Source organism: Epinephelus lanceolatus, chromosome 23 (assembly GCF_041903045.1).
Source record: "Epinephelus lanceolatus isolate andai-2023 chromosome 23, ASM4190304v1, whole genome shotgun sequence".
In the NCBI taxonomy this organism is placed as follows: Eukaryota; Metazoa; Chordata; class Actinopteri; order Perciformes; family Serranidae; genus Epinephelus; species Epinephelus lanceolatus.
The window spans coordinates 19,418,924-19,444,582 of NC_135756.1; the positions used below are offsets into that span (position 1 = coordinate 19,418,924).

The window sequence follows — 25,659 nt, forward strand, 5'->3', positions numbered from 1 at the left end:
CTCCTTCTTTCTTCCTCCCTCCCAAGTCTCCCCAGACAGTATGAATCCATCTTCGAGGTAGATAATCACGAGTTTTCCCAATTACATCCTTTTCTCCGTGTTCCTTCGTTAGGAGACCTCGTTAGCTCCGTGTGATGCTATCAGTGATTGATCACAACCATCAGCCTCATATCCTGTCTCACATCCTCCGCCCGGAACATCAAGAGCGCAGAGCCTGATAAACATCGCTGATAAACTCTGAATGCATTTGATTATGGTCGACTTGGAGCCCTGCCAAGATGCCTCACCATTAGTCGCTCTGCATTTTACTCATTGACATAATTTAGGAGCCACAAAGCAGTCAGCGGTAGAGTGTATGTGACGGCGAATCATCTTCGTGCGTCACCACTTTTACCTGGGGAAAAAATACAGCTGTAAACAGATTGAGAGACAATGAAGCATTTAGAGTCCTCTTCTTAGTCACAGCCCCACTACATCCAGGTATTAGTGTTTTTGTGCACTTGTAAGCCCTAATGGCATACTTTAACCTGTCCATCACGCAACACAACAGGGAAGCAAAGGACTTTAATTCACAGAGTGGATCCTTATCGTCATGGGAACAGGCATGACAGGGTGTTACTGACGTCTTTTGCCACCTTGAGAGGTTTACGAATTACAGGGTGTGATTCACTGCATGCACAGACGCACACCATCAATATGTAGCAGGCATTTTGCCTTGTCTTAACAGAGCTTTAGAGCCTTAAGTGTGTGTCCAAGCAGATCAATAGGTGCTCACTATAAAATGGACCCAGGCGTAAATTAACACACCAGGGAGCTGACAGAACAAGACACCAGCACAGGACTCACCAGGGTGTCATTTGGGTAAATATAACAAGTAGCTGGGGGTGCAGTTTCCTGTATCATTTTCACATTTATGCCAGAAAGTGAGCTTTTTTAAAATGCAATGTGTAAACACGACATAATCGTTATTTAATGGATTTGATCTCACGAGTGAGTACAGCTGCTGCAGCCTGTGAAAGAGCCAAAAACTTCTCCTCTCTCCTGGCACAGCTTTACTTTGTGCGCATCTATTATACATGAAAACATGGTTAATACAGGTTGTCAGACCATTTAATACACACTAAATTTTCCTTGCGCTCCACGCCATTGGCTAAATGTAAATATGGTTATCTAATGTGTTCATTATCCACACTTTACCTCCACTTGTTATAAACTGCTTTAGATAAAAAAGAAAGTTTCAAATATATTCCTTGCTTGTTCACAGAAGCTGAAACTACAAAGTGTGTCACGTCAGTTTTATCGACATAGCCCAGTATCACAAATCACAATTTGCCTCAAGGGGCTTTACAATCCATATAGCTTACAACACCCTCTGTCCTTGGACACTGGCTTCAGATAAGAAAATACTCTCCTTTAACAAGGAAAAATGGAAGAAACCTCAGGAAGAGCAGCTGCCCAACAGACGTGCAATAAATGTTGTAACAGAGTAGACTAGCGTAATAAAATGTTGTGTTCAAAGCAAAGGTAATGCGGTGAAAGTGATGCGTTTCACACCAGATATGTATTTAAAGCCGCTACAAGGAACTTTTAACTGGATATGCAAAAGTCTCTCGTTTCTGCTGATGTCTGTGCGTGACCTACAACAGCAAATGAGACCATCGGTGTGAAGATAAGCTATTTCTATATAGTGTAGATCCATACCTTTAGGAAACTGTCTCCGGGTCCGCCCCAGGTCACTTCCAGGACGAAATGGAGCGGTGGCGCACTCAGACGTATGGTGGCGTTTACGTCGGAGAGGTGGAGCTGGGGCGCGGCAGAGGTGAGCTGGGATCCCCGATAGGAGCGGGGGCAAAGTTTTCCCGTCTTGTTGTTTCATTCATGCCCAAAACAAACACATGTGCGAGCCAGGTAAGCATCTTTACGACAATACGCGCTAGAGCTCATGGGAAATGTAGGCTTCATTCCGGCAAAACACTACCGCTTTTGTCCACAGGGTCGCCAAAATCAACTCAAAATGAAAGTTCCTTGTAGGGGCTTTAAGTACAACTGACATCACCAGTGTAAAACATTGGGAGGACACTGGAACTTTATTATTGTCTCGTTTGACGACATCGGGACTTTATTATCGTCTCGTTTGTGGACATTAGAACTTTATTATCGTCTCGTTTGAGGACATTGGGACTTTATTATTGTCTCGTTTGACGACATTGGGACTTTATTATCGTCTCGTTTGACGACATCGGGACTTTATTATCGTCTCGTTTGAAGACATTGGGATTTTATTATTGTCTCGTTTGACGACATTGGGACTTTATTATCGTCTCGTTTGAGGACATTGGGACTTTATTATCGTCTCGTTTGAGGACATTGGGACTTTATTATCGTCTTGTTTGAGTACATTGGGACTTTATTATCGTTTCGTTTGTGGACATTGGGACTTTATTATCGTCTCGTTTGAGGACATTGGGACTTTATTATCATCTCGTTTGTGGACATTGGGACTTTATTATCGTCTCGTTTGAGTACATTGGGACCTTTTTATCGTCTCATTTGACGACATCTGGACTTTATTATCGTCTCGTTTGTGGACATTGGGACTTAATTATCGTCTCGTTTGTGGACCTTGGGACTTTATTATCGTCTCGTTTGTGGACATTGGGACTTTTTTATCGTCTCATTTGACGACATCTGGACTTTATTATCGTCTTGTTTGTGGACATTTGGGACTTAATTATCGTCTCGTTTGTGGACACTGGGACTTTATTATCGTCTCGTTTGTGGACATTGGGACTTTTTTATCGTCTCATTTGACGACATCTGGACTTTATTATCGTCTCGCTTGTGGACATTGGGACTTAATTATCGTCTCCTTTGAAGACACTGGGACTTTATTATCATCTCGTTTGAGGACACTGGGACGTTATTATCGTCTCGTTTGAAGACATTGGGACTTTATTATCGTCTCGTTTGAGGACACTGGGACGTTATTATCGTCTCGTTTGAAGACATTGGGACTTTATTATCATCTCGTTTGAGGACACTGGGAGATTTGGGACTTTATCGTCTCGTTTGAGGACATTGGGACTTTATTATTGTCTCGTTTGAGGACAATGGGACTTTATTATCGTCTCGTTTGAGGACACTGGGAGATTTGGGACTTTATTATCGTCTCGTTTGAGGACAATGGGACTTTATTATTGTCTCTTAACATTAACAGTTTATACATTATAACACAGTTGTGAATATCAAAAGGAGACCCATCATCCCGTATGAGGACATGTTTTTTCTTCCAAAAACTACTTCCTGTTTGACGACATTTATACTCATCAGGTCGTACTGACCCCAGATAGCTCAGAGAAATTAAAAATGGATACCAAACAGAAGTCGAGGTCTCAGGAGGTGAAATTAAATTAACTGTGTGTGCTTGTTCTGAATGTTATTTGTATAGGACTAGACTGGGTTACGTTTCAAGAGCTACTCTCACTGTGCTCAGAGGTCTTGGCTGTCAATGTCGGGCCATCAGTGAGAGTCTGTCGCCCTAGTTTTTGCAGTGTGTCCTGCAGTGTTGGCACAAGAGGGCCCTTGTCACTTGCTTTTCAGCCCAGTGACGAATGAAATCACTCTGACTGGTAGTTCAGCTCAATGCATTAGAAGAGAAACGGACGAGAGGAAAGGAAACAAACAGCTAAAGTCAAGAGGACATGAGATCAAAACAAACTTGTTATATTAGTGTCAAGGTGAGAGCACCTGAGCTGTTAAGAGGTTCATGGAAGATAAGTGTGTGAGTCTCATTGCCTGGGTCCTAACAGTCCAGGAGTAGTGGCAGAGGAAAGGCAACATGCTGGTTGCTGTTCTTTTACATTTTATTTGTGAGGCGATGCAATAGCCGTCTTTTGTCCCCACTAGTTCTTTGATGTTTGCGTGTCGTGGTCTTTTACATTGGATTTATATTTGTGTCCTCGCACATGGCCGATGCCGTTGTGAGCATGTATACTTGTGCGGTGGTGTGTCTGTGTCACTCCGTAGTTACACCTCCAAAACACTAGTTGGCAGCAGAGGTTTCTGTGAAGTGCTGTAAAGTTTAGTTGATTCAAATCACACCTAAAACACACTTTAAATATGGCTCAATAGTGACAATTTCAAACACAAGTACACAAATCAGCTTCACTATAACTCGCAGCATTCACACTTGTCTTTATGGACACATTTTCCTCACAAATACAACATGCTAATGTTTTTAGCACAAGCCTATGGCATTTTACATTGTATAAATTAGCCTAGCAGCTAGGGGACTTTTCCTCTACTCATAGGAGACCAAGGGTCCTTTTCTGTATTTCATTTTGCACAGCACATACCTCCTCGTTATCGGGATTTTCGGCTGATCACCATAGCAAAGCCTCATGAAACTGCTGTGACATCATCTTTAACGTGACACTCTTTGAACCATTTCATTGACCACCGAACTGTATGGCGTCTGTACGCATTTATCAAGACACACTGTCGAAGGCGGGGTCCTGTTCATTACTAGGAAAGTTGCACAGTGGTGCATGAAACCAAAAGAGGTTGACTTCCCGGGTACAAAATGACCTGCATCTTCTGCATTATTGAGCCCATAGAGCAGGCGCACAAAAGACTTCCACCAGCCAAGAGGCTTCCCTTCAGTTTGGCCCTCCTCTTTGCATGCACCTCTTTTACATTTCCAAAATGTTATTGCACCAAATGGATCAAATTCTGATAGCAAATGCTCAAAAACATGTACTCACTGATTTACAGGCATCTATTTCACAATGTAACTCAATGGGAAAAAGTCTTTTGGGGCCCAGTAGTATCACATGATGGACCTGGAAGCTGCAATTCCATGGAAGTCCCGTGTCAAGTGCAGTTTTTAACTTTACCTTCTAGGTGGAGTTAAAGTGGAACATTTCATCATATTCTTTTTGGGGACACAAGAAAATATTACAAGGTACCGTGTGGGTGTTTTTTTTTAATCACAAGTGCGCTGTCAAGGAATGTTTTTTTCTGAAAATATCCCCCATCGAGTTTGTAACTTGTGCACGCACAACTCTAGCGTATTGTAGTTGATTCAATTTCCTTTGTCAATCTGTCCATGACTTTTTTTGTTGAGCTCCGACCCTGTGGTCAGATATATAAGTGAACTATAGGGGCAGATATTTACAGCCTCGCACAAAGCATTACACTTACACATTACACACTGCTCACACTGGGAAAAAAAGCGCACTTTGATTCGCTCCACGGTGGGGCTTAAAATGTTAACAAAGTGTTTAACAACGTGGTGAACGTGCTGCTTGTAGGCGCCGGCAGTATCTGAGATGCTGCAGGCAAAATCACGCTGGTCTGCTCCCACTGCACGCTGCTTATATACTCTGAAAGCAGCACTGGCATTTAACATGTACACTCCACATTTGCACAGTGGGAGTTAGGTTGATATCGCGTTGGTGAGCATGAGCTGAAATAAAAGTAGACTTTCTAAATCTTCCTGCATTACTGTCATGGAATATAATTAAGAACAATCTCTTCTTGCACGCCGCCAGCTCTGACACAAACACACACACACACACAATGGACCCTGTAGCGCCGAAATGAGCGTACACACAAACACACCTGTTTAGGTGCGTATACAGTACATACACAGGCTGAACAGACACATACAGACAAGGTCGCTGTTTCACACACACAAATATATGCACACAGACAATAGCCTGCAACTCCCCTCCAGCCTGGCAGGTAATTGCTGTCTATGGGGGGACAGGTGCTTCTACAATAGAGCGCCAGTGTCCAGGCAGGCTCTATTCACTGCCACTGTAATTACCTAATTGAAAAGCTCACAGGGCGAAGAGAGTGTGTGTATGTGTGTGTGAGTGTGAGAGACTGTAGAGAGTGGGATTAAAAAAAGAGGGGAGTAAGGAAAAGATAAGCTCTGGGCTTTTGGAATACAATAAAGCTATACACTTCACACCAAGCACACGACTCCAATGTTCATACATACACATACATGCTTCTATAACATCCTTTTTTCAGCCATGAACTAGAATTCACATGACCACACACACACACACACACACACACACACACACACACACAAGCATGCGCTGAGGTACTTTCTGAATCAGACCACTCTGGGGGTAAATATTGTCAGGCTGTGATTGAGCGATGGAGTGAAGGAGGGAGCAGTAATGGGAAATCTATTGTTGTGCGATGAGGATGCGGCAGGGAGAAGAGGAGGAGGGTCAGGGTGCGCCGGGATATAAAAGCGGCATGGTCACTCTCATTTCTGATGTCAGCCCCTCTATCTCGGCGCCCCTCTGCTTCAGCTTTAAGTTTTATATAGGATCTATAGACTGGGGAGAGCAGGTGGTGTGTGTGTGTATGCATTTCCTGTGTGAATGTGTACATGTGCATATAAATGCGCAGCTTTATGCTCCTACCCTGCTGACATTCTCTGCAAAAAATGTATTGTAAAATGTAATTACTGCAGCCCTTACCTTATATCACATCAGTGCAAAGAGGTCGACTATGCAAAAACTTTATTACAACCCATACTTACATTTATTGTAGGGTGGTGCCCTCTTGTGCCCATGGCAATTCTAACGGGAGTAAAGGAGGACCTAAGGTGACATAGTCAAGCATGAATTAAGAGAACTGGATACAGCGTTGGAGACATTGCCCTGTTTGCTCCTATGAAAGTTGCTCAGTGGTGCATAACACCAAAAAAGTTTGACTTTCCAGGTGTAAAATTACCCAAATTTTCCGCATCGTTGGGCCCAGAGAGCAAGTGCGCTAAAGATTTTCTCAAACCGAGCGGCTAACTTCTACTGGCCAAGCAGGCTACTTCTGGTTTAGCCCTCTGCTAACCTTAATGAGGATGGAATGATTAAATCACGCCACTCTTCTAGACTTTCAAAATGTTATCAGACCAGATGGATTAAATCCTGATGGTAAAACCAGTCGTTTTGCGATGCTCAAAGAAATGTATGCATTAATTTACAGACATGTTTTTCACAATGTAAGTCTAGGAGAACAGGTATTTTTGGGCCCACTGGCATCAGGTGACGGACATGGAAATTGTAATTCAGCTGTTTGGCCACTACGAAAATTGGCTTCAAAGCCTGGCGCACTTTCTGGACGTTGTAAAAAAAGTGACAAACTCTGTATGTTTTGTTAAGATGGAAGAAGTCGATATAGAGGGCAGGGATGGTGGTGAAAAGGTCAAGCAAGCACAGGACTTTCAACTCGGAGACCGGTGTTCATGGTCAGCGTTGACTTCTTTTAATAAAAACATAGTGTAGTATGCTAGTATGTATCGGCATACTAAGCTATTGATGTGTGTGTGATACTGGCACATGACACGTGACTCTACATCAGCAACAAAAGATTTTTTTAAAGCCAAACCGAGTCAACATTTGTATGCGGGGCCCATGTGGGTAGTAAATGAGCTGAAAAATGGGCCCTTTTTGGAATAGTCCAAGGGTTCCATGCCCATATGGGTGATTTTACCCAAAACATCTTCACATAATCCCCACCGCTGACTAGTGTTTTGGAGGTGTAACTGCAGAGTGACACAGACACACCACCGCACAGGTATAAATGCTCACGACGGCGCAGGCCTCGTGCTTAGGCTTTGCATAGAGTTGATGCACGAGTATAAATCCTGCTTGAGTTACCTAGCTGCTCGTGGTAGCTTCATATTACCATGGAATCAAGCTTTGAGAAAGCTAACAAGCACAATGTCAAACTTTTCCTTTAACAAAAGAAGAGACTAACACTCTGTAGAGAATCACGGAGCTGTGTGCTTTTGACACCGTCACTAGCTTTTATATTTATATGGGGAATCTGGCTGCTCAAACCACTTCAAAACCCCTCCTGAACATCTCATTTTGTTGCAAGCAGTAACTCGCCACCTCACATGCTTAAAAAGACAATAGCGTCTCGTTATTGTCCTTGGATGCGTTTGTCTTTCGGAAGCAGGCTTATGTTGGCTCTCATGTGTGCTGGCGGTCTAGTACAAAGCACAGGAGCTCATATCCCCAAGGCTAGCATTTCTAAGTAGGCGCAGATTCACACTGGCGTTCTTGAAATGTTTGGAGGTGAGAACGTCTGCAACACAGTCTGTCTTTGAAAACATTCTCCTGCCATTTCCTTTTTTTAAAAAAAATGAGCATGTTTGATGAGCACATTGGGTATTTTTGTATTCGCAGTGTGGTTTGTCTTTGGAAGTTTGCGTGCCCTCTGATGGGTGCAGGAAAAAAGGAAATCAGGCATGAGAAACTAGGTCAGACACTGAGGTGGATTTCAAACGTAGCTTCTTGTTGAAATAATGTGGAAAGATAGGAATTTAGGAATGTGAGCAGAAAGGCAGGACATGGGGATGGCGGGGTAAAATCAAAGGCTGAAAAGGAAGAAGGATGGAATGTGCATTCGCAGCAACGAGGACAAAAACAAGGCGCACATTTTGGCAGAAAGCCTGATAATGGCTGAAGATTCCTGAGTGCTTGTCTGCCATGAAAGCAGCTAGATCTAGCAGAGAGCTGGACAGAGACACACTTTGGCTTGTGGCATTTGCCGTGTTGAGTCTGACAAACACACACAGAAAATAAGCTGTGAAGTAAATAAACCAATCTGCCGAAAATACCCATCACTCTCACTCACACTCTGTCCTCATGTGACGTACTGGGTGAATCACTGAAGCAGATTCGGTGTCAGTGCAAGCAAAGATGTCATATTCCATCTCACTGGGCATCAAATGTACCCCGGAGTCACACATGTGTAAATAAGAATCGCAGAACATGACATTCTGTTTGTGGGGAACATCCAGGCCTGTATGCCTCTCCCTCTCATCTCCTCCAGCAGTGATATGTAGACCCTATTACAACATGTAAATGACCCCCTGCTGTGTAATCTAGGAGTACGATATCACATACATGCTCAAGTCGTATAAGTTAGTGTGTCTATGTGACGCCTCTCTACATAATGCTGCGGCTGTGTATGCGTTTGAACATGTGTGCATTATGCATCCATGTACTGTGTGTGATTTGAGCTGTCAGAATTAGACGGATGTCGTCTGTGTGGAAAGTCGCATGAATATGAGGAACCTTTACTTTAAATCAAAGCGTACTCTCACTATGAATGACATGTACAAACACAGCCGAAGCTCACAGAGCCCACATTGAAATAATTACCTATTTCTAATGAGAATTACTTACGAAGGGGTTTTCAGTTTTTGACAGCATGTTCTCACTCCGATCTCGTCACATATCTACGTTGGGTCATGGACTTTCCATGTCTGGATACGAGTGAAAGTTGGTGTTTGTTGGACCCATCCACCACCCTTCCACCCACCCTACATGGACTTTCACTGCCTTAACTTTTGTTCTTGTCCCGCCATGTTTCGCAGCTGATGGCGACCAGCCGCGCATCATGCCGATTTTAAAGGACGGCTTTTTTCATCGTTACCTGACGCCAGAAGTCACTGCCCAAGCGCTGGTTTTCGATGACTTTGGAGTGAGACCTGGTTGTTTTTGAACTTGCGCTTCATTAAAGGAATACTTCACCTCCTAAAGGATCAACTGTATATCAATCACTCACCCTTGAACCTTGAATTAATGAAGAAAACTTGATGAACTTAAGTTAGGGGCCGTTCACATGCGTCTTTACCAGCCTGGAAAACACCAGGTTGGACACTGGGTGCTACTTTTGTGCCTTTTTTGAGCCAGCTTTTATGAGCGAAGTGGCAGGTTACGTCTGAGGTTGCTAAGCAACCTTAACAAGCACCTTATCAAAGCCTATTTACCTGAACTCCTCAGTGAAGAGATTCATTTATATAAAGACACTTTTGATTCTTTTGATCAGTGGACCCTTACGGACGAAAGGAATATGAATACTTGCCGGGTAATTGAGGAATGGACACATATTCTGATTTTATGACAGCCTCAGAGGAAGGAAGTGACCACAAAATTAATCTAAATAATAACATGCTCTGTGATTAATTCATCTAAATTATTTGCATACATCCGTTTTTGCTGTGAAAGTATTTAAAAAATTTCAATTCAAATGAATTTTGGCAGATATGTCGAAGTAAAGCTGCAGGATTTTGGACACAATTGTCCCCTTGTCCTCTGCCACCGCAACTGGTCTGCCGTCCATTGCAATCCATTTTGCAAGGGAGATAGTTAATCGGTCACAGGTAGACTTACTCAGTTTGCGTCTGAACACCTGGTTGCGTGTGGCTTAACGAGGCTGGCTGCTAGCGCTAGCATCAGAGGCTGTGCTAGCTTGGACCTCCAGGTTCGCTACTAAATGCTTTGTGTTGCGAAAATTCCTAGAATAGGAACGGTGCTCCTATCAACAGTTCCATCTGAGTGTTTTTTTAAAAAATGTAAATGTTCAATTCACGGGGGCCGAGCAGCATCGTTTCGTCTGTCTTCATCGTGTGACAAAGCCACTGTGGCTTTCAATGGCGTACCAGGTCAAAGGCACCATGGAACACGATTAATCAGTACATTTTTTTAATGTGTTTTTTTTATTTCTGTGATTAAGTAATCGAAATTAAGTCATTATTTTGACAGCCCTAGTTTGAACATTTATATTTAAATGCGCGATCTAAACAGCTAGCTAACGTTAGCTCCAGTGGGTAACCAACAATCCAATTTTATACATCAAAAATGTTTTATAAAAATGAACTGGTCTTTGCAGTTTCAAGGTAAAACGGGGTAATTCATTAATATACAAATGATGATTTTGGGGTGAAGTATTCCTTTAATGGTTAATGAATCATAGAGCAGCAATAAAGCAATAAGAAGCACATTTGGGCTCCAGTGGACTGCCTGTATGTTAGAGCAGACATATGTAATATGAGACCTTAATTTTTTGCTTTCTTCAAACTGCACTGCAAGAAACAAGATTTGTCATGGTGCACTTTTTTTATCAATGTCAGATTTTACGTCAGTGTTTGTTTACCCTATTTGATCAGTAAATAGGAATACAGTCCATAATTAGGCCGCTGTTTATTCCCTGCCACACTGTACGTCCTCCAAGTGGTGCACAAACCTGGAATATGTTTGTTTCTCTGGAGATCTCTCCGCTGTGGTTTTCTTTTGATGATACCATTTATGGGTCCAACTCTGCTTTTCAGGAAAGCAATAACCAAAAGATGGAGCTCTGGAGCAGCAAAGTGCCCTAATTGCTATATTGGCTATGACAGCCTTGTTCTTTTCTTTCATCACTAACACACTCCATCAGCCTTTTTCTCTGTCCTCCCACTATGCACTCATCTCTGCTCTTCAACATTTTTGTCGTGTGACAATGAGAGAAAATTGGTCAACCTTACCTGGATTTTTTTTTTTTTTTTTTTAAACTATTTCTTTTTTTATCCATCACACACACACATACACACACACATTTAATCACTCTGCGATGTGCCCATTTTCCCCTCATCTTCCACTCTACCCACTCTGGACCCACTCTAAATGCTGGAAGTCACATATTTATTTTAAATAGTTTCTCCCCCTGCCGCGACGGCACAAGAGAAATAAAATCAGAGTTATTTATTACGATATAAAACATGTAGTTTCGGGAAAATGAAGCCTTGGAGGATGGACGATATTGAATTCTTCAACATGGCGCTCAAGCCGAGCCATTGTCTCTCCATCTCCCCGGGGACCTGGCCTGTTACATGTTGCATTTAAGCACACAGGGTCAATAAAGGTAATTGATAAGCTCTCATATGGATATATAGTGATGAATGAAGGATGTTTCTAGTGCAATGAATCAAGCTAGCTCCGGAGCCATAAATGGATGCTTGTATCCCCCACCTAATGGGAATAAGCATAAACTCATTCTCCATAGTCAATGCCATATAGTGTCACAGACAGGCGCTGTTATTGGTCCATCACTTACACTTTATGAGCACCATAGAGCTGAAGCACAAATGGTGTAGCGCCTTCGGTGGCTGAGTCATAGATTATTGGCAAGTCTATTGATCTGGCCAAGGAGGGGATAGAACCCTAGCATCAATCATCTTCAAGCTTATAGAATAAACTAAGATGCCTTATACAAGTAAAAAGAGAAAAATATAATATGAGATGTTTATATTAGCCTGATCCAAACTCCTTTCCTTAAAATTATTCCTTTAAAATCAAACATATTCCAAACATACCTTTCTATCTTTCATCCCTACACACTAGTGGACATATAAAAAAATATGCTACCCTCTGGTGGCTAAACAGGACACACTGCTGTACAAATGCCACAACACTCTTTAATGTAAAAAAAAAACATGCACAAAGCACAACAGATGACAAATAAACAAGTAAACATGTCAGGATATCCTCACATTACAACCATACCGGCGTAAGTACTGAAAACATTTTGATTTCCACCCCATAGTGTTTGAAATACATTCAATGGTGCAATAAAAAGAAATGCTTTGGCATCAGGAGAGGAAGTTGTAGCTTATTCACATGTTCAACAGCAATTTTTCCATGTTATGAGTGTTGGCTTTAGTGTAAACAAATCTAAACAGGATGTTTATTAGCTTATCTGCATGATCTGCTTTTAAAAGATTTCATAGTATCAGCAATGTGCTAGAAACATGGAGATGTTCGCACTTGAACACAAAAACAAAACATTGTGTGGAGTCACATGACATCGCAAAACTGTACACTGACATTAAATGATATAAAAATGACCCATGACTGTAAATCATCCCATTTCGAGGCGAGGTCACCTGTGTAACAGATAAAATAATATAGAATAGGATAAAACCACAGAAACAGAATGAATAGAAAGGACATTAAGCTGTTTGTTGTGGATGGTACCAGTGGAACGGTCCTGTACCGTCCCAATTTTTGGTCCCCCCTCTGTTGGGGTACCTAGCACACAGATATGCTACTAAAAGGTGGAGCTGTGAACACTGCAGTCTCATTGGTCAATAGCGGACGGTCACTCTGCTGACTTGGCTGAAATGTCGCTGGTTTTGAGGCTCACGTAACCACTGTCGGAGAAAAATAACTTAATTCAATGGGTCGACTGCTGGCGACTTTTAAGGTGGAGCATTAACTTGTTATGTTACTCAGTGCATGAGATGATGACGTGAATCAACTGACACACCTAAATTTCACTGTGACAACTTTGACCATTACTTTAGTTTATGTATATTACATACACTTTAAGTAATGAGCAGATCTTCAAGCATTTATATATATTAATTTCAACCAGGTTATGTGACAGAATATATTCTAATCCTCACGCGGGAGGGGGCAAAAAAGCATCGTGGAGTGTTGTTCCTGTGGGCTATGGCAACACTAAACATCTGAGCTTGCCTGAGAAGGACTAAATGCACAAATCCACTATTTTTAAATATCCCATGGAGAGAGACTCTCACTGCAGCCTGTTCTATTTTGTTCTGAAAATATCAGTGTGCAGCTTCGTTCTGTGGACGATAAACGAGGTGCAGACTTCCATCTGTGTCACTGCTAATGAGGAAATACAGTGAGTGACAACAACCCCGCTCACATTTAAGAGTACTGTTTGCGGTGGAAACACTAGGGTCTAGGTACCATGTCTGAAGGGTTACTTTTGGTTCCTAAGGTACCATACTGGTAGTGTTGAGTAGAAACAGGGCTTTAGTCCACTGTCCCAACAATCACCAGCGAAATAAGCCCTTAATTCACCGAGTGAGGCAGCTACAGAAACGTTACATCACGTTTCGACAAACAGGTGATGGCAACAAGAAACTTTTACAAGTAACGGGTTACTTTTTTCAAAACATTGTACTTCACTGCTCGTTTGGTTGTTACTGCAAAACTACACCTCAGTGGATTTGTGACTCATCCTAAGTCGGTTTGAAGATGCGAAAGTAAGCCCGCTACAAAAGCTGCAATAGCAATGGTACACGTAAAAATGGCTGCCACTCTGATCATCCTGCTATGTTGATTTTAAGTGAACATCAGTTCTACTCTCTCATTCTATTTCTATGGACAAAACTTCAGGAAAGCAGTACTCTGATAGAGGTTCCCATATGCTCAGCCCCTGCCACTGCAAAATCACATACTATTACATAATCACTGTACAAACTCAGAAATTATTATTCCATGCATGTTCTCCGAAACGACTTCTCTTCCATTTCGCCGGTACTGAAGTGGTTTCTGAAGGATGAAAAAGTGGACCAGTGCATGCATCTTTAAAACCAGGCCCTGCTGAAAGCCTTTGTCTAGTTCTCGTATGATTCTTTTGTCTCTTTCAATAAGAGTGTTTCACATGGTTCAATAAATTCTCCAATATGGAAAGTCAAGAGCTCCTCTTCCGAACTTTTTACACATCTTTTGCACCATGAGGATTATTCACCTTTAGACAGTAACCAAAGGCACTGAAAGGAGAAAGTTAGTACGTGGAAGAGAGTAGATGCTTTAAAGACAAAAAGAAAACATCAGTTCTCAGTAAAATATAAAATGTTGTGAGAGTCTATAATGGAAACACCTGGGAGAAAAAAAATCCATATGTCCACTGACACTACAAGGCTGACTGCCTTTCATAAAGTTTACAACAGACTTTTACATTACGCTCTTATCCAGAGCAACTTACAAAAGGAGAGCAGTCTCAGTTTGAGACAATCCGACTGTTTATGGAGCAGCTGTTCACTAAAATAATCTAAAAGCTCCACTCATTTATCCACAGATGCATTTTGGACAACTCAGGTTCACTGTTACTCAACAGTTTGCCAAGTAAAACATGTTTACAGAGCTGTAGTGGTTCCATTTTTTGTATATCAGTCAAAAACCCCTGTTGTTCAAAGCAGCGTGGAGCTTGCAAGAGTCCAAGTGAGCCGTCTAGTTTCTTGCTCAAGGACAAGAAGTTTGTACAGCCAATCACAATCGAGTCTTTCTGACCAAGCTTATGAGGCTTAAGTCAAAGCTTCTCCTTGGCCCCCGTCCCATTATTGTGATTAGGTTTTGTCACCGTCCACGTGGAGCCTTCCTGTTGACGTTTGCCAGGCTGTGTGCCAGTTTCTTGGTGAGGAGTGTGTGGGATTTACCACAGTATGTGTGCGTCGTCTTCAACAGCTCCTCTTCGAGTGGATCCAATAAAGAAGTCACTGGGTCAGCGCCAAAGGAGTACTGGAATGACAAAATGATCCATTGGTTAGGTTTGGTTTGATGTACGGCATTTTCCATACATAGATTTATTTGTGGCAGGGTTAGGGTTGGGATTGGGGTTAGGGGGGTTAGGGTTAGGGCACTGCGCTCCCTGTATTGGTTTAGCATGCAGGAGCGAGGGAGTTGGCATCTGGATGCGGCAAGAGATGTGACAAGATTATCAAAGTTCATACAAGTGCAGACCAGTGACCATAAGGACATTCTACACCATAAGTAAGTCAGGCATCACTGTGTGTAGACTTCAGTCAAAAGTGTAGCTAATACACTTCACTATTAAACCAGAGAACTGCAAAGTAACTTTGGGCTTCATGATCAAAAAGCATCTGATATAAAGGAACTTTTAAAACAAGGGCAGAGCACTGCATATAAAGGCAGACTCTGCGCTATGAAGCAGACTTGCCAAGTAAGATGACTTGTATTCTCCTGTTTCTTCAGAGATCTGAAACACGGGGGTGGTGGTTGTCTAAAGGTTGGAGGCTTGCAAACTTAAAATGAGCAGCTGAAATCCCAAACTGGTATCAGAGCTCCCCCGAGGACAGCTCTCAGCCTGCTACTGTTCGAGTGGAATTGATCAGATTCCCGCAGTAAGTAAGCAAAGTGGTGCTTTGGGCGGCGTTTGGGCTTGGAAGATATCTTTCCCTGGATAAATTAAAAACGAAATCCGCGAGGCATGCCGAACTCAGGGGGGGATTCCAAATCTAATCTGATCGGTCAGCTGGGTGAAACATAAAGCGGTCCACGTTGTTGGGGAGTCAGTTTTATGCTATAGGCTTACGGTCCAGTGATAGCCAGGGATTACAGAACAAATTTCATGTCTTCCCAATAATGAAGGAGCCTTTACAACGCTCCGAGGAAATCAAAGGGGAATTACCATTTTTTATGCCAGCTCATTTGCTTGCGGTTGGGTCCCTGATATTGGGTCACAAAGAGAATGGCGTTTTTATGAGCGCATACTTAGACACACGCACATGCACACACGCTGGTCATAAAGTTGCATTTACAGTTGGTGTATTGATTTTGTGCGGCTGATGGGGCACTGTTGGTGTGCAGACTCCCAACTCTAAACGTACCATCAGCTGTAAAATTTAACTGCTGCTTCCTGGGCTCGGCTTTTTGCAGCGGAGGGAGGGAGGAGAGACTTAATGATGGACGGACTGCTGTGGTCTGTTTGAGACACAGACAGGCAGACGGACAGTCTTTGTGTGAGGACACAGGGCATGGTCACTGATTTACGTCCAGTTGTCTCCAGTTTATGAGAATATGCTGTTGAAACATCTAAATCTAAAGGTAGAATTAGTGACGTTAACAGCAGATAAACATAAGGCAGTTCATCCTTGTGTCTAAGTGGACATTTGTGCCAAATTTGAGGACATTTCCTCAAGGCGTTCCTGAGATATCACCAGAACGAGACGGATTGACAACTTGAAAACACAATGCCTCCAGCCGTGGCTTGTACCAGCGTGGGGGCACAGAAATAAAAAATAATCCTTGGTTGCAGCCGAACATAAACAACATGTTTTCAGTCTTTGTCTTGCTGTGGGCATTACTACATCCTCGATTTGCTGATATTGGCTTTTGAGTGGTGTGTGGGACATTTTTATTGTTGTTAGATTGTTATTTTATTGTCTGTATCTGCTCTATATTGAATGCCTAACTTTGTTTAAATGTGCTGCTGCCTGTCTCTGGAAGGACACTCTTATAAATGAGGCATTTCCTGGTTAAATAAATTTGTCGAAAAACTCCTGCACATTGTCTAACTTTCAAAAATAATGACTTTAATGCTGCAACATTAGGGACAAGTTCTGTTCTGCTCGTCCCTCTCCTACACACCTGTTTGGAAATAGATGTGCAAAGTATTCCTTTGTTCTAGTTAAATAAATTTAAAATAAAAATATTTGAAGTTTGTGTGAGTTTTGTGATTTTAGTGAACAGAAAGCTGGCTTGTGGCTACGTAACTCTGACTAAGTTATATAATCTTCACCAACAGAAGAGCTGAAAATGTGGGGGGAATCCAACAGAGCAGTAATCAGTGTTATGAGCAGCACCTGTGTTTCCTGCCTCACACCCTCACCTGACCTGTCACCTGATTACACACCTGCTCCACATCATAATCAGCCCCAGTATATATGTTCACTCCAACCAGTCTGTCACTATTCTGCCAAGTTTTGTGTGTGTGTGTGTGTGTGTGTGTGTGTGTGTGTGTGTGTGTGTGTGTGTGTGTGTGCGCGCGCGCGCGCGCGCTGCGTGCTGCGTGCTGCGTGTGTGTGTGTGTGCTGCTGCTGTCTGTGTAGCCTGAAAGACTGTTTCAGATTGGCTTATTTTTGTTGGCCCTTTAAGTTTCACACACAACCATGAACACTGGGTGCTGGACAGAAGAACAAATACAAAAATACACAAACAGGTCTGCACACCAGAATTATATGAACTGAAAAAGAGTTGAACCCTATTAAATTAGACACGTGTGCGTCACAGTATATGAGCCAGGTTGAGGATGGCAGATGGGAGCACAGGATTGCACACTAGGCCATGTTTGATGTTGGGTTATACTGAGCCTGTCCTCCTCCACACATTGTTTGTGAGAGCAAATAATGACTTGAGAACTTGCTGCCATTCTGTTTTTGAACTTCAACATTTCCCTGTAACTATGCTGTATTTCAAAATTGAACTAAAGTGAATCTGCATATGAGTCCTCTTTTCTGTGCCAGAAAACACACTTTCACAGAGCTGCCAAAGTAGTGCTGTCCTGTTTGTTATTCACTCCATAACACCACGCAAATAGCCTGAGGTTTTGCTGCAGATGAACAAGCACAAAATGGATGAAGTGGTCCGTCCAGTGAGATGAGACACACAGAAGATCAATTTATACTCCTGGAAAACCAGACTTAATCACATACATGAAAGTATCAATACCTACATAGGCTATTGGAAAAATGGGGTGTTAGTGCATGCTGTGGGCGCGTGGTTATGCTCACTTGTAGCAGCAAAGGTACATGTGTGTGTCTTCTGCTGTAATTGATCCTGTCCCATAAAGCGGCAGCTCTAACTGCAGGCCATGGATAAGGTATGGATCAGCCATCGCTCTGATCTATGTCCAATGCTTTGTTAATAGGAAAGCAATGAGACTCCCAACGTTGATGGCTTCATTAAGTAAATGCCACTGGTGTCGTCAATATCATTACATTGCTGGTAAACAACCCATAAACATCCTCATGGGGGAAATTAGCTTTCACTCCAACCTTCTGGAAATGGCGGAGATTTGTTTTGCGACGCAGACAACCTGATGTCACTAACACTTACGGTCTTCAGGGTCAGCGCCAATCCGAAATCTCATTTAGGGGGGTAAAAGGACAGGGCGGTGGAGGAGAGCAGGTGTGTCACCGGGGTTGTAAAAGGGCTCCTTTCATCAGAGGTTGCTCTAAATTACACCGACAACACTTTGAAAAGACTCACCATGGTCTTTTTTAATTTAATGCACCCAAGAGACCGTGAACAGGGTGCACTTACTCGTTTTCAGTCCGTGTCTGGCATGTCACTTAATTTCCCCAAATGCCTTTTTGTCTAACTTTCTGCACTCAGTATGTGTGCGTGTATATATAGATGTTGTAATGGAATACAACCTGTGATCGTAAGAATAAAACATGTTTCAGGCGGCACAATTCCTGTTTAAAAAGGGGCTTATGTCTAAGTCACAGTGACCTTTGGCCACCTATATCTTATCAATACATCATTGCATCCAAGTGGACGTTTGTGCCAAATTCGAAGAAATTCCTTCAAGACCTTCTTGAGATACTGCACTCACAACAGCGGATGGGCAGACGGACAACCCGAAAACATAATGCCTCTGTCCACGGCTGTCACTAGCGCAGAGGCACAGAAAATGTAAGGGCATCTTCAAGAGCTTTTATCATAAGTTTTGCACTAGTCTGCCCTGAAGATGGCTGATACTAACAATAAAAAGTTATTAAAAGATTAATGGTGATGCCCCCAGTGCATAAAAATTAATTTCATCAATAGTCTTGTTCAGACAAACACGAGAAGAGGTCTACACAGCACACTGAACTCTGACTTCACAAAGCTTAATATGACCCAAGCATCTCACATTCAGTATCACAAACACTCCAATGTGTGCCCACCTTCCGTATGGCCTCGTATACAGCCCTGAAGGCAGGTTGTTTGTGGTCGTGGTAAACCCCTCTGTTTCCATGCAGTATGTAGATGCCGTCCTCTTCAGCTGACGCACAGTTACTGCCATAGATACAATGATCTGGACGATAATTCCACTGGCACGGAAACTCCAGCAAGCACTCTGGGAATGGAGGCGCACAAAAAACAAACACTTCAGTCAACAAATCAGTGCGACAAAGAGGCACTCGGTAACAAGTGATCCCCACATCATGCCTTACCAGGGTTGTGATGGAAAATAATATTGAGAAGGTCCTGGTCTCCCCAGGTTATGTTGAGTTTGTATTTTTGAAGTAGAGGCATCAGCAGCTCCTCCCAACGCAGCCCCACAGCTGTCATGTCATTCTGTCAACATACACACATATACACACTTGTGTCACCATGTTGTTAAGCGCTTGCAGCTTCACATTGCAACAGGAACTGAATCCTTTCGCAGACTTCAGTGTGCAACATCTGCAGCGGCAGGAGGACATCTTGTGGCCAACAGAAGTAGTACACTCACAGTAAGCAGCAGTCCTACCTTGAAGAACATGTTTCTCATCCTCGTCATGTTCATGAGCATGACCCCCGAGTTGATGCCCGTCCTGCCGTAGAAGGGGTGGCGGGCAAAGCGGTTGTACCAAGCGATACGGGGCTCCTCGTGCTCCGGTGCCATGGCAGCCAGCTGGGAGGAATTAAACTGGGACAGGAACGCCCACAGGCGGTCTACAGGCTGCAGGAAGAGGATGTCTGAGTCGACGTACACGATCGAGTCGACGTCCTTTAGGATCAGCTGAATAGATTGAAGGAGACACACAGAGACAGATGTCACTGAGAGTATTAATAATGTGGGTGCTCTCCAGTGGTGCATACTGCTGGTATGTTCTGCAGTGGCCTGACAAAGGGGATTAAAATAAAACTACGATGTCAGGCGTTACATGATCAAGGCGAGGAAGAAAGGAGAGGAAGCTGAGCGATATCTGATTCTGAGAAATTTAAATATAATAGCCTGATCAACAAAACTTTGGTCAAAATATAAGGCAGTGTTATGTGGTTCACTTGAATTTCAAGCACTTTTTAAGCACTTTGTCGTACAAGGGGCTATTTTTAGAGATATTCCAGTACTTGATTTACCCCCCTCAAAATTCAAGCACTTCAAGGACCTTGTGCGAACTCTGAATATGTGTTTCCACTGATATATTCTCGTGCTGAAGAGTCCTCTCTGTATTAGAAACTCACAGGTAAGAAGAGCCTCTGAGAAGCGCAGGGCTTGAAGAGTTTCTTCCACTCAGCTGCGTTCTCACTGGGGAAACTGATGGAGTAGACTGTGTAGTTGAACCTGGAGCGGATAAAATCAGGCCACGACTCCAGCTGGAAGACAGATTACACGAGAAATTGCGAGTAAGATACGATCAACACAAACTCAGGGTCAATCACAGTCAACAGCAAGCACACTGGAGTTTCCAGACTTTCATTTTTCCAAATATTTCCTACTCACGGCTTCCATGAAGCTGGCGTGTAACTGATCTTCAGCGAGGATGTGCAGGTGGAGGCGCTTGACACTAAAAAGCACAGCAGACTTGATCATGGTGAGAGTCTCCTCCAGCCTCTCCCCACAGGCCACCACAGCCAGGTGCATGGGAGGTTCAGGTCTGCTCTGGGTGCTGCCACCACCTGCCTCCATCTGGCCTCGCTGGCGCATGATGTACCTGAGAGAGAGGATGGAGAGTCAGGTAGATGTTGTTATAGTCAGGACTCTGGAATTCACAGGTTTGTATTATGCACATTTTGTCAGTCTAAACTAAAATATTCTCAGATTCCAGCTTCTCAAATGTGATTTCCGTTGTATTATATTACGGAAAACACTGTTTACATGTTGGACTTTTGTTCCAACAAAAGCAATTGGAAGAAATCCTGATAACATGTACATTAAGCAGTGGTATATTCTATGGATTTTATCTTGACTGACTGAGCCTGGTCTTGCCTACAGCCATGATGGCAGTGACCTCTATAAGGGACTGGAACGCAGAAGAAAGGTGTTGTCTCTTCCTTTTCAACTTTATTAGCTGCTCCTGCCATTCATCCTACTCGTCACACACAAACATCTGGCAGACACAATTACAGTCAGGTGTGAAGTTTCAGTAATCACTTCCTATGTTTATATAAGCATGCAAGTGGATGAATAGTAAGCCCTCCTTTAAAGTGATGTATAAATCACTATAAACTATTTTTCTTTTTGGTTATTATGGCTCCTGTTTTGTCCAATTTTTTCCACCTGGACTTTTCATTTATTGACTTATTTTTGTTATAATTCTTATTTATTTATTTATATATTAATCTCCCCCAGTCTTTTTACTTTTATTCTATTTTCCCTCCTCTTCAATAAGTTTGACTATTATTTTGCTCGTTATTTTGTATAGAATGCACACCCTCTACAAAATGTTGTCTATGTATATACTTTTGCATGTTCTCCAAGTGTTAATTTATTTCTAATAAAATGTTTAAATATGCATTCAAGTGGAGGAATAGTAAGCCCTCCTTAAACTGAATTATACGTAACTTTAAGTCGTGTGTCGTTCAAGAATTTTGAATTATGGTTCCTGTTTTGTATCTTGATGTTTTTGCTCCAGTTTGTCAAATTTTGTATGCCTAGAGTTTGAATTTATTAAGATAAGATAAATCTTTGTTGTCATTGTACAATGTAGGGCTGCAATGATTAGTCGACTAATCGATGACTAATCGACTATTAAAATAATTGGTGACTATTTTAGTAGTCGACTAATTGGTTTGAGTCATAGTCAAGTACCTCAAAATACTCTTTTTGCTGCTTCTTACGCTCAAATATTGGCAGCTTTACACACTCTCCCATGACAGTGAACTAAAACCCTTTGGCGTGAGTACGAAACAAGACATTAGATGACATAATTTTGGGTTTGGGAGAGACAGACCGACATTTTTCAACATTTTAACACCTTTTTCGATAAAATGATTAGTCGACTAATCGAGGAAATAATCGGCAGATTAGTCGACAATGAAAATAATCGTTAGTTGCAGCCCTAGTACGGTCATACTTGTGTACAACAGCACAACAATATATACAGTACAGGCCAAAAGTTTGGACACACCTTCTCATTCAATGCGTTTTCTTTATTTTCATGACTATTTACATTGTAGATTCTCACTGAAGGCATCAAAACTATGAATGAACACATGTGGAGTTATGTACTTAACAAAAAAAGGTGAAATAACTGAAAACATGTTTTATATTCTAGTTTCTTCAAAATAGCCACCCTTTGCTCTGATTACTGCTTTGCACACTCTTGGCATTCTCTCCATGAGCTTCAAGAGGTAGTCACCTGAAATGGTTTCCACTTCACAGGTGTGCCTTATCAGGGTTAATTAGTGGAATTTCTTGCTTTATCAATGGGGTTGGGACCATCAGTTGTGTTGTGCAGAAGTCAGGTTAATACACAGCCGACAGCCCTATTGGACAACTGTTAAAATTCATATTGTGGCAAGAACCAATCAGCTAACTAAAGAAAAACGAGTGGCCATCATTACTTTAAGAAATGAAGGTCAGTCAGTCCGGAAAATTGCAAAAACTTTAAATGTGTCCCCAAGTGGAGTCGCAAAAACCATCAAGCGCTACAACGAAACTGGCACACATGAGGACCGACCCAGGAAAGGAAGACCAAGAGTCACCTCTGCTTCTGAGGATAAGTTCATCCGAGTCACCAGCCTCAGAAATCGCAAGTTAACAGCAGCTCAGATCAGAGACCAGATGAATGCCACACAGAGTTCTAGCAGCAGACCCATCTCTAGAACAACTGTTAAGAGGAGACTGCGCCAATCAGGCCTTCATGGTCAAAGAGCTGCTAGGAAACCACTGCTAAGGAGAGGCAACAAGCAGAAGAGATTTGTTTGGGCCAAGAAACACAAGGAATGGACATTAGACCAGTGGAAATCTGTGCTTTGGTCTGATGAGTCCAAATTTGAGATCTTCGGTTCCAACCGCCATGTCTTTGTGAGACGCAGAAAAGGTGAATGGATGGATTCCACATGCCTGGTTCCCACTGTGAAGCATGGAGGAGGAGGTGTGATGGTGTGGGGGTGTTTTGCTGGTGACACTGTTGGGGATTTATTCAAAATTGAAGGCACACTGAACCAGCATGGCTACCACAGCATCCTGCAGCGACATGCCATCCCATCCAGTTTGCATTTAGTTGGACGATCATTTATTTTTCAACAGGACAATGACCCCAAACACACCTCCAGGCTGTGTAAGGGCTATTTGACCAAGAAGGAGAGTGATGGAGTGCTGCGGCAGATGACCTGGCCTCCACAGTCACCGGACCTGAACCCAATCGAGATGGTTTGGGGTGAGCTGGACCGCAGAGTGAAGGCAAAGGGGCCAACAAGTGCTAAACACCTCTGGGAACTCCTTCAAGACTGTTGGAAAACCATTTCAGGTGACTACCTCTTGAAGCTCATCGAGAGAATGCCAAGAGTGTGCAAAGCAGTAATCAGAGCAAAGGGTGGCTATTTTGAAGAAACTAGACTATAAAACATGTTTTCAGTTATTTCACCTTTTTTTGTTAAGTACATAACTCCACATGTGTTCATGCATAGTTTTGATGCCTTCAGTGAGAATCTACAATTTAAATAGTCATGAAAATAAAGAAAACGCATTGAATGAGAAGGCGTGTCCAAACTTTTGGCCTGTACTGTATATTGTCCACTTTGGTGCAAAAGAAGGCATATAAAAACTAAAATATATTAAGAGTAGAAAAATATATGCAAAATATATAATTAAGTGTGATTAACTGTATATTAACTTTTTTTTAAAAAAAAAAACAACTTATGTATCTATATATAAATCTCCCCAAGTCTGTTTTATTATTTTTATTTCCCTGTCTTCATCACAGTTGACTATTATTTTAGCTCGAAGTTTTTATGTTTTTTTCTAAAATAAATAAAAATACATAAATAAATAAAAATGTTTAAATACGCATTTTACGTTCGTGTCCATTTATTATTACGCACTACCAAATTTTAACAACGAAAAACTACCTAAATGTAATGCTTGTTTGGTCTATTCTTATAGGATGACTCTATCTGCAACTTTATTGACGTATCAATTAATCTCGGAACCATCACCAGGTCTGCGCGTGAGGTCCAACACCTGTTCAAGTCTCGCGTTACTACCGTTACTGTCTGCAACCATACACAAATAACTGAAGTGTAACGTCTGTACTTTGTCGGCCGTTAGTCTCATTCCTATACATCACTTGTGTGGTACAGAGTGGATAGCGTCGTCTATACTTTACGCTTATCGTATAAATGTAATTAATTTCCAAGTTGTACATGTTTAAAGCAGGAAAACCCAGATAAAACCGTCCTACCTATTGTACCAGTGTGGGCTTTGGGGCCCAGTTTTGTCCGCGGCCCCTCGCCTGCCTCCGGGGACTCTCGGTGGGATGAAGCCCCTCTTTGGTCCGTTCCCACCGACCGATACGTCCGGGTAGAGCAGTTTACTGTACACGTACAAGCCCGAAAACACGGCAAACACCGTGCACAGCATTAGTGCACGAATGTAACGCCGCATTTTGGAGTTTGAAAACGCAACTCGGGGCTAAAGTCATGACACAGAAACTAGCGTTTAATAATAACCGTGAAGCTCGACGGAGTGATGAGGCACTTCCGGTGGACGTTTACAGAATAAAACGTATTCGGCGTGGCAACTACGGCCCCCGGTGGTCCGGTTAATGTACTACAAGTCTCCACATTTTTTTTCTTTTCAAGCCTTGGAAAAACTTATTTTATTTTAAATATATTTTATTTCCCCTGCAATAACCACCCTGATGAAACTAAAATAGACATTGTATATTAACCTACCCCTTTATGTGCCTGTATCATATGAATTAAATGTGAACTGTGTGTATTGTTGAGCCTTGTCCTAGGAGAATTTCTGTCACTGTTGGGACAGACAATAAAGTCTATCTATCTATCTATCTATCTATCTATCTATCTATCTATCTATCTAGACAGATTGGGATGATTATGTGACACAAATTAAATGCTATCATTACATTACATGTTTCATCAGTCCCCATGAAAGGTTTCTTGAAGGACATTGATCATAGGACAAGACAGTGCAAACATTTAAAAATCACAGTCTTGGTTCTCTTTCCCATTCAATAATTTGTCATTGCAGAAACCTTGGTGTCATTTTTGATCAAACCCTCAGTTTGGACAAACATGTAAAGCAGTAGTTCAATCTGGCTACCACCATCTCAGAAATACCTCCATGTATTAATGTGTTCTTCAC

At 42.3% G+C, this 25,659-nt stretch overlaps 1 protein-coding gene across 1 annotated transcript; it reads right to left on the reverse strand.

Annotated features, from left to right (window-relative positions):
* Positions 1 to 12,252: 12,252 nt before the first annotated feature.
* On the reverse strand, positions 12,253 to 25,116 carry LOC117249074 (glucoside xylosyltransferase 1). Its single transcript, XM_033614449.2, has 7 exons — positions 24,734 to 25,116; positions 20,830 to 21,040; positions 20,571 to 20,702; positions 19,873 to 20,124; positions 19,574 to 19,697; positions 19,304 to 19,476; positions 12,253 to 15,131 (listed from the first exon to the last, which is right to left on the reverse strand). The coding sequence occupies exons 1-7, from the start codon at positions 24,934 to 24,936 to the stop codon at positions 14,970 to 14,972; spliced, it is 1,257 nt and encodes a 418-aa protein (XP_033470340.1). The 5' UTR covers positions 24,937 to 25,116; the 3' UTR covers positions 12,253 to 14,969.
* Positions 25,117 to 25,659: the final 543 nt, after the last annotated feature.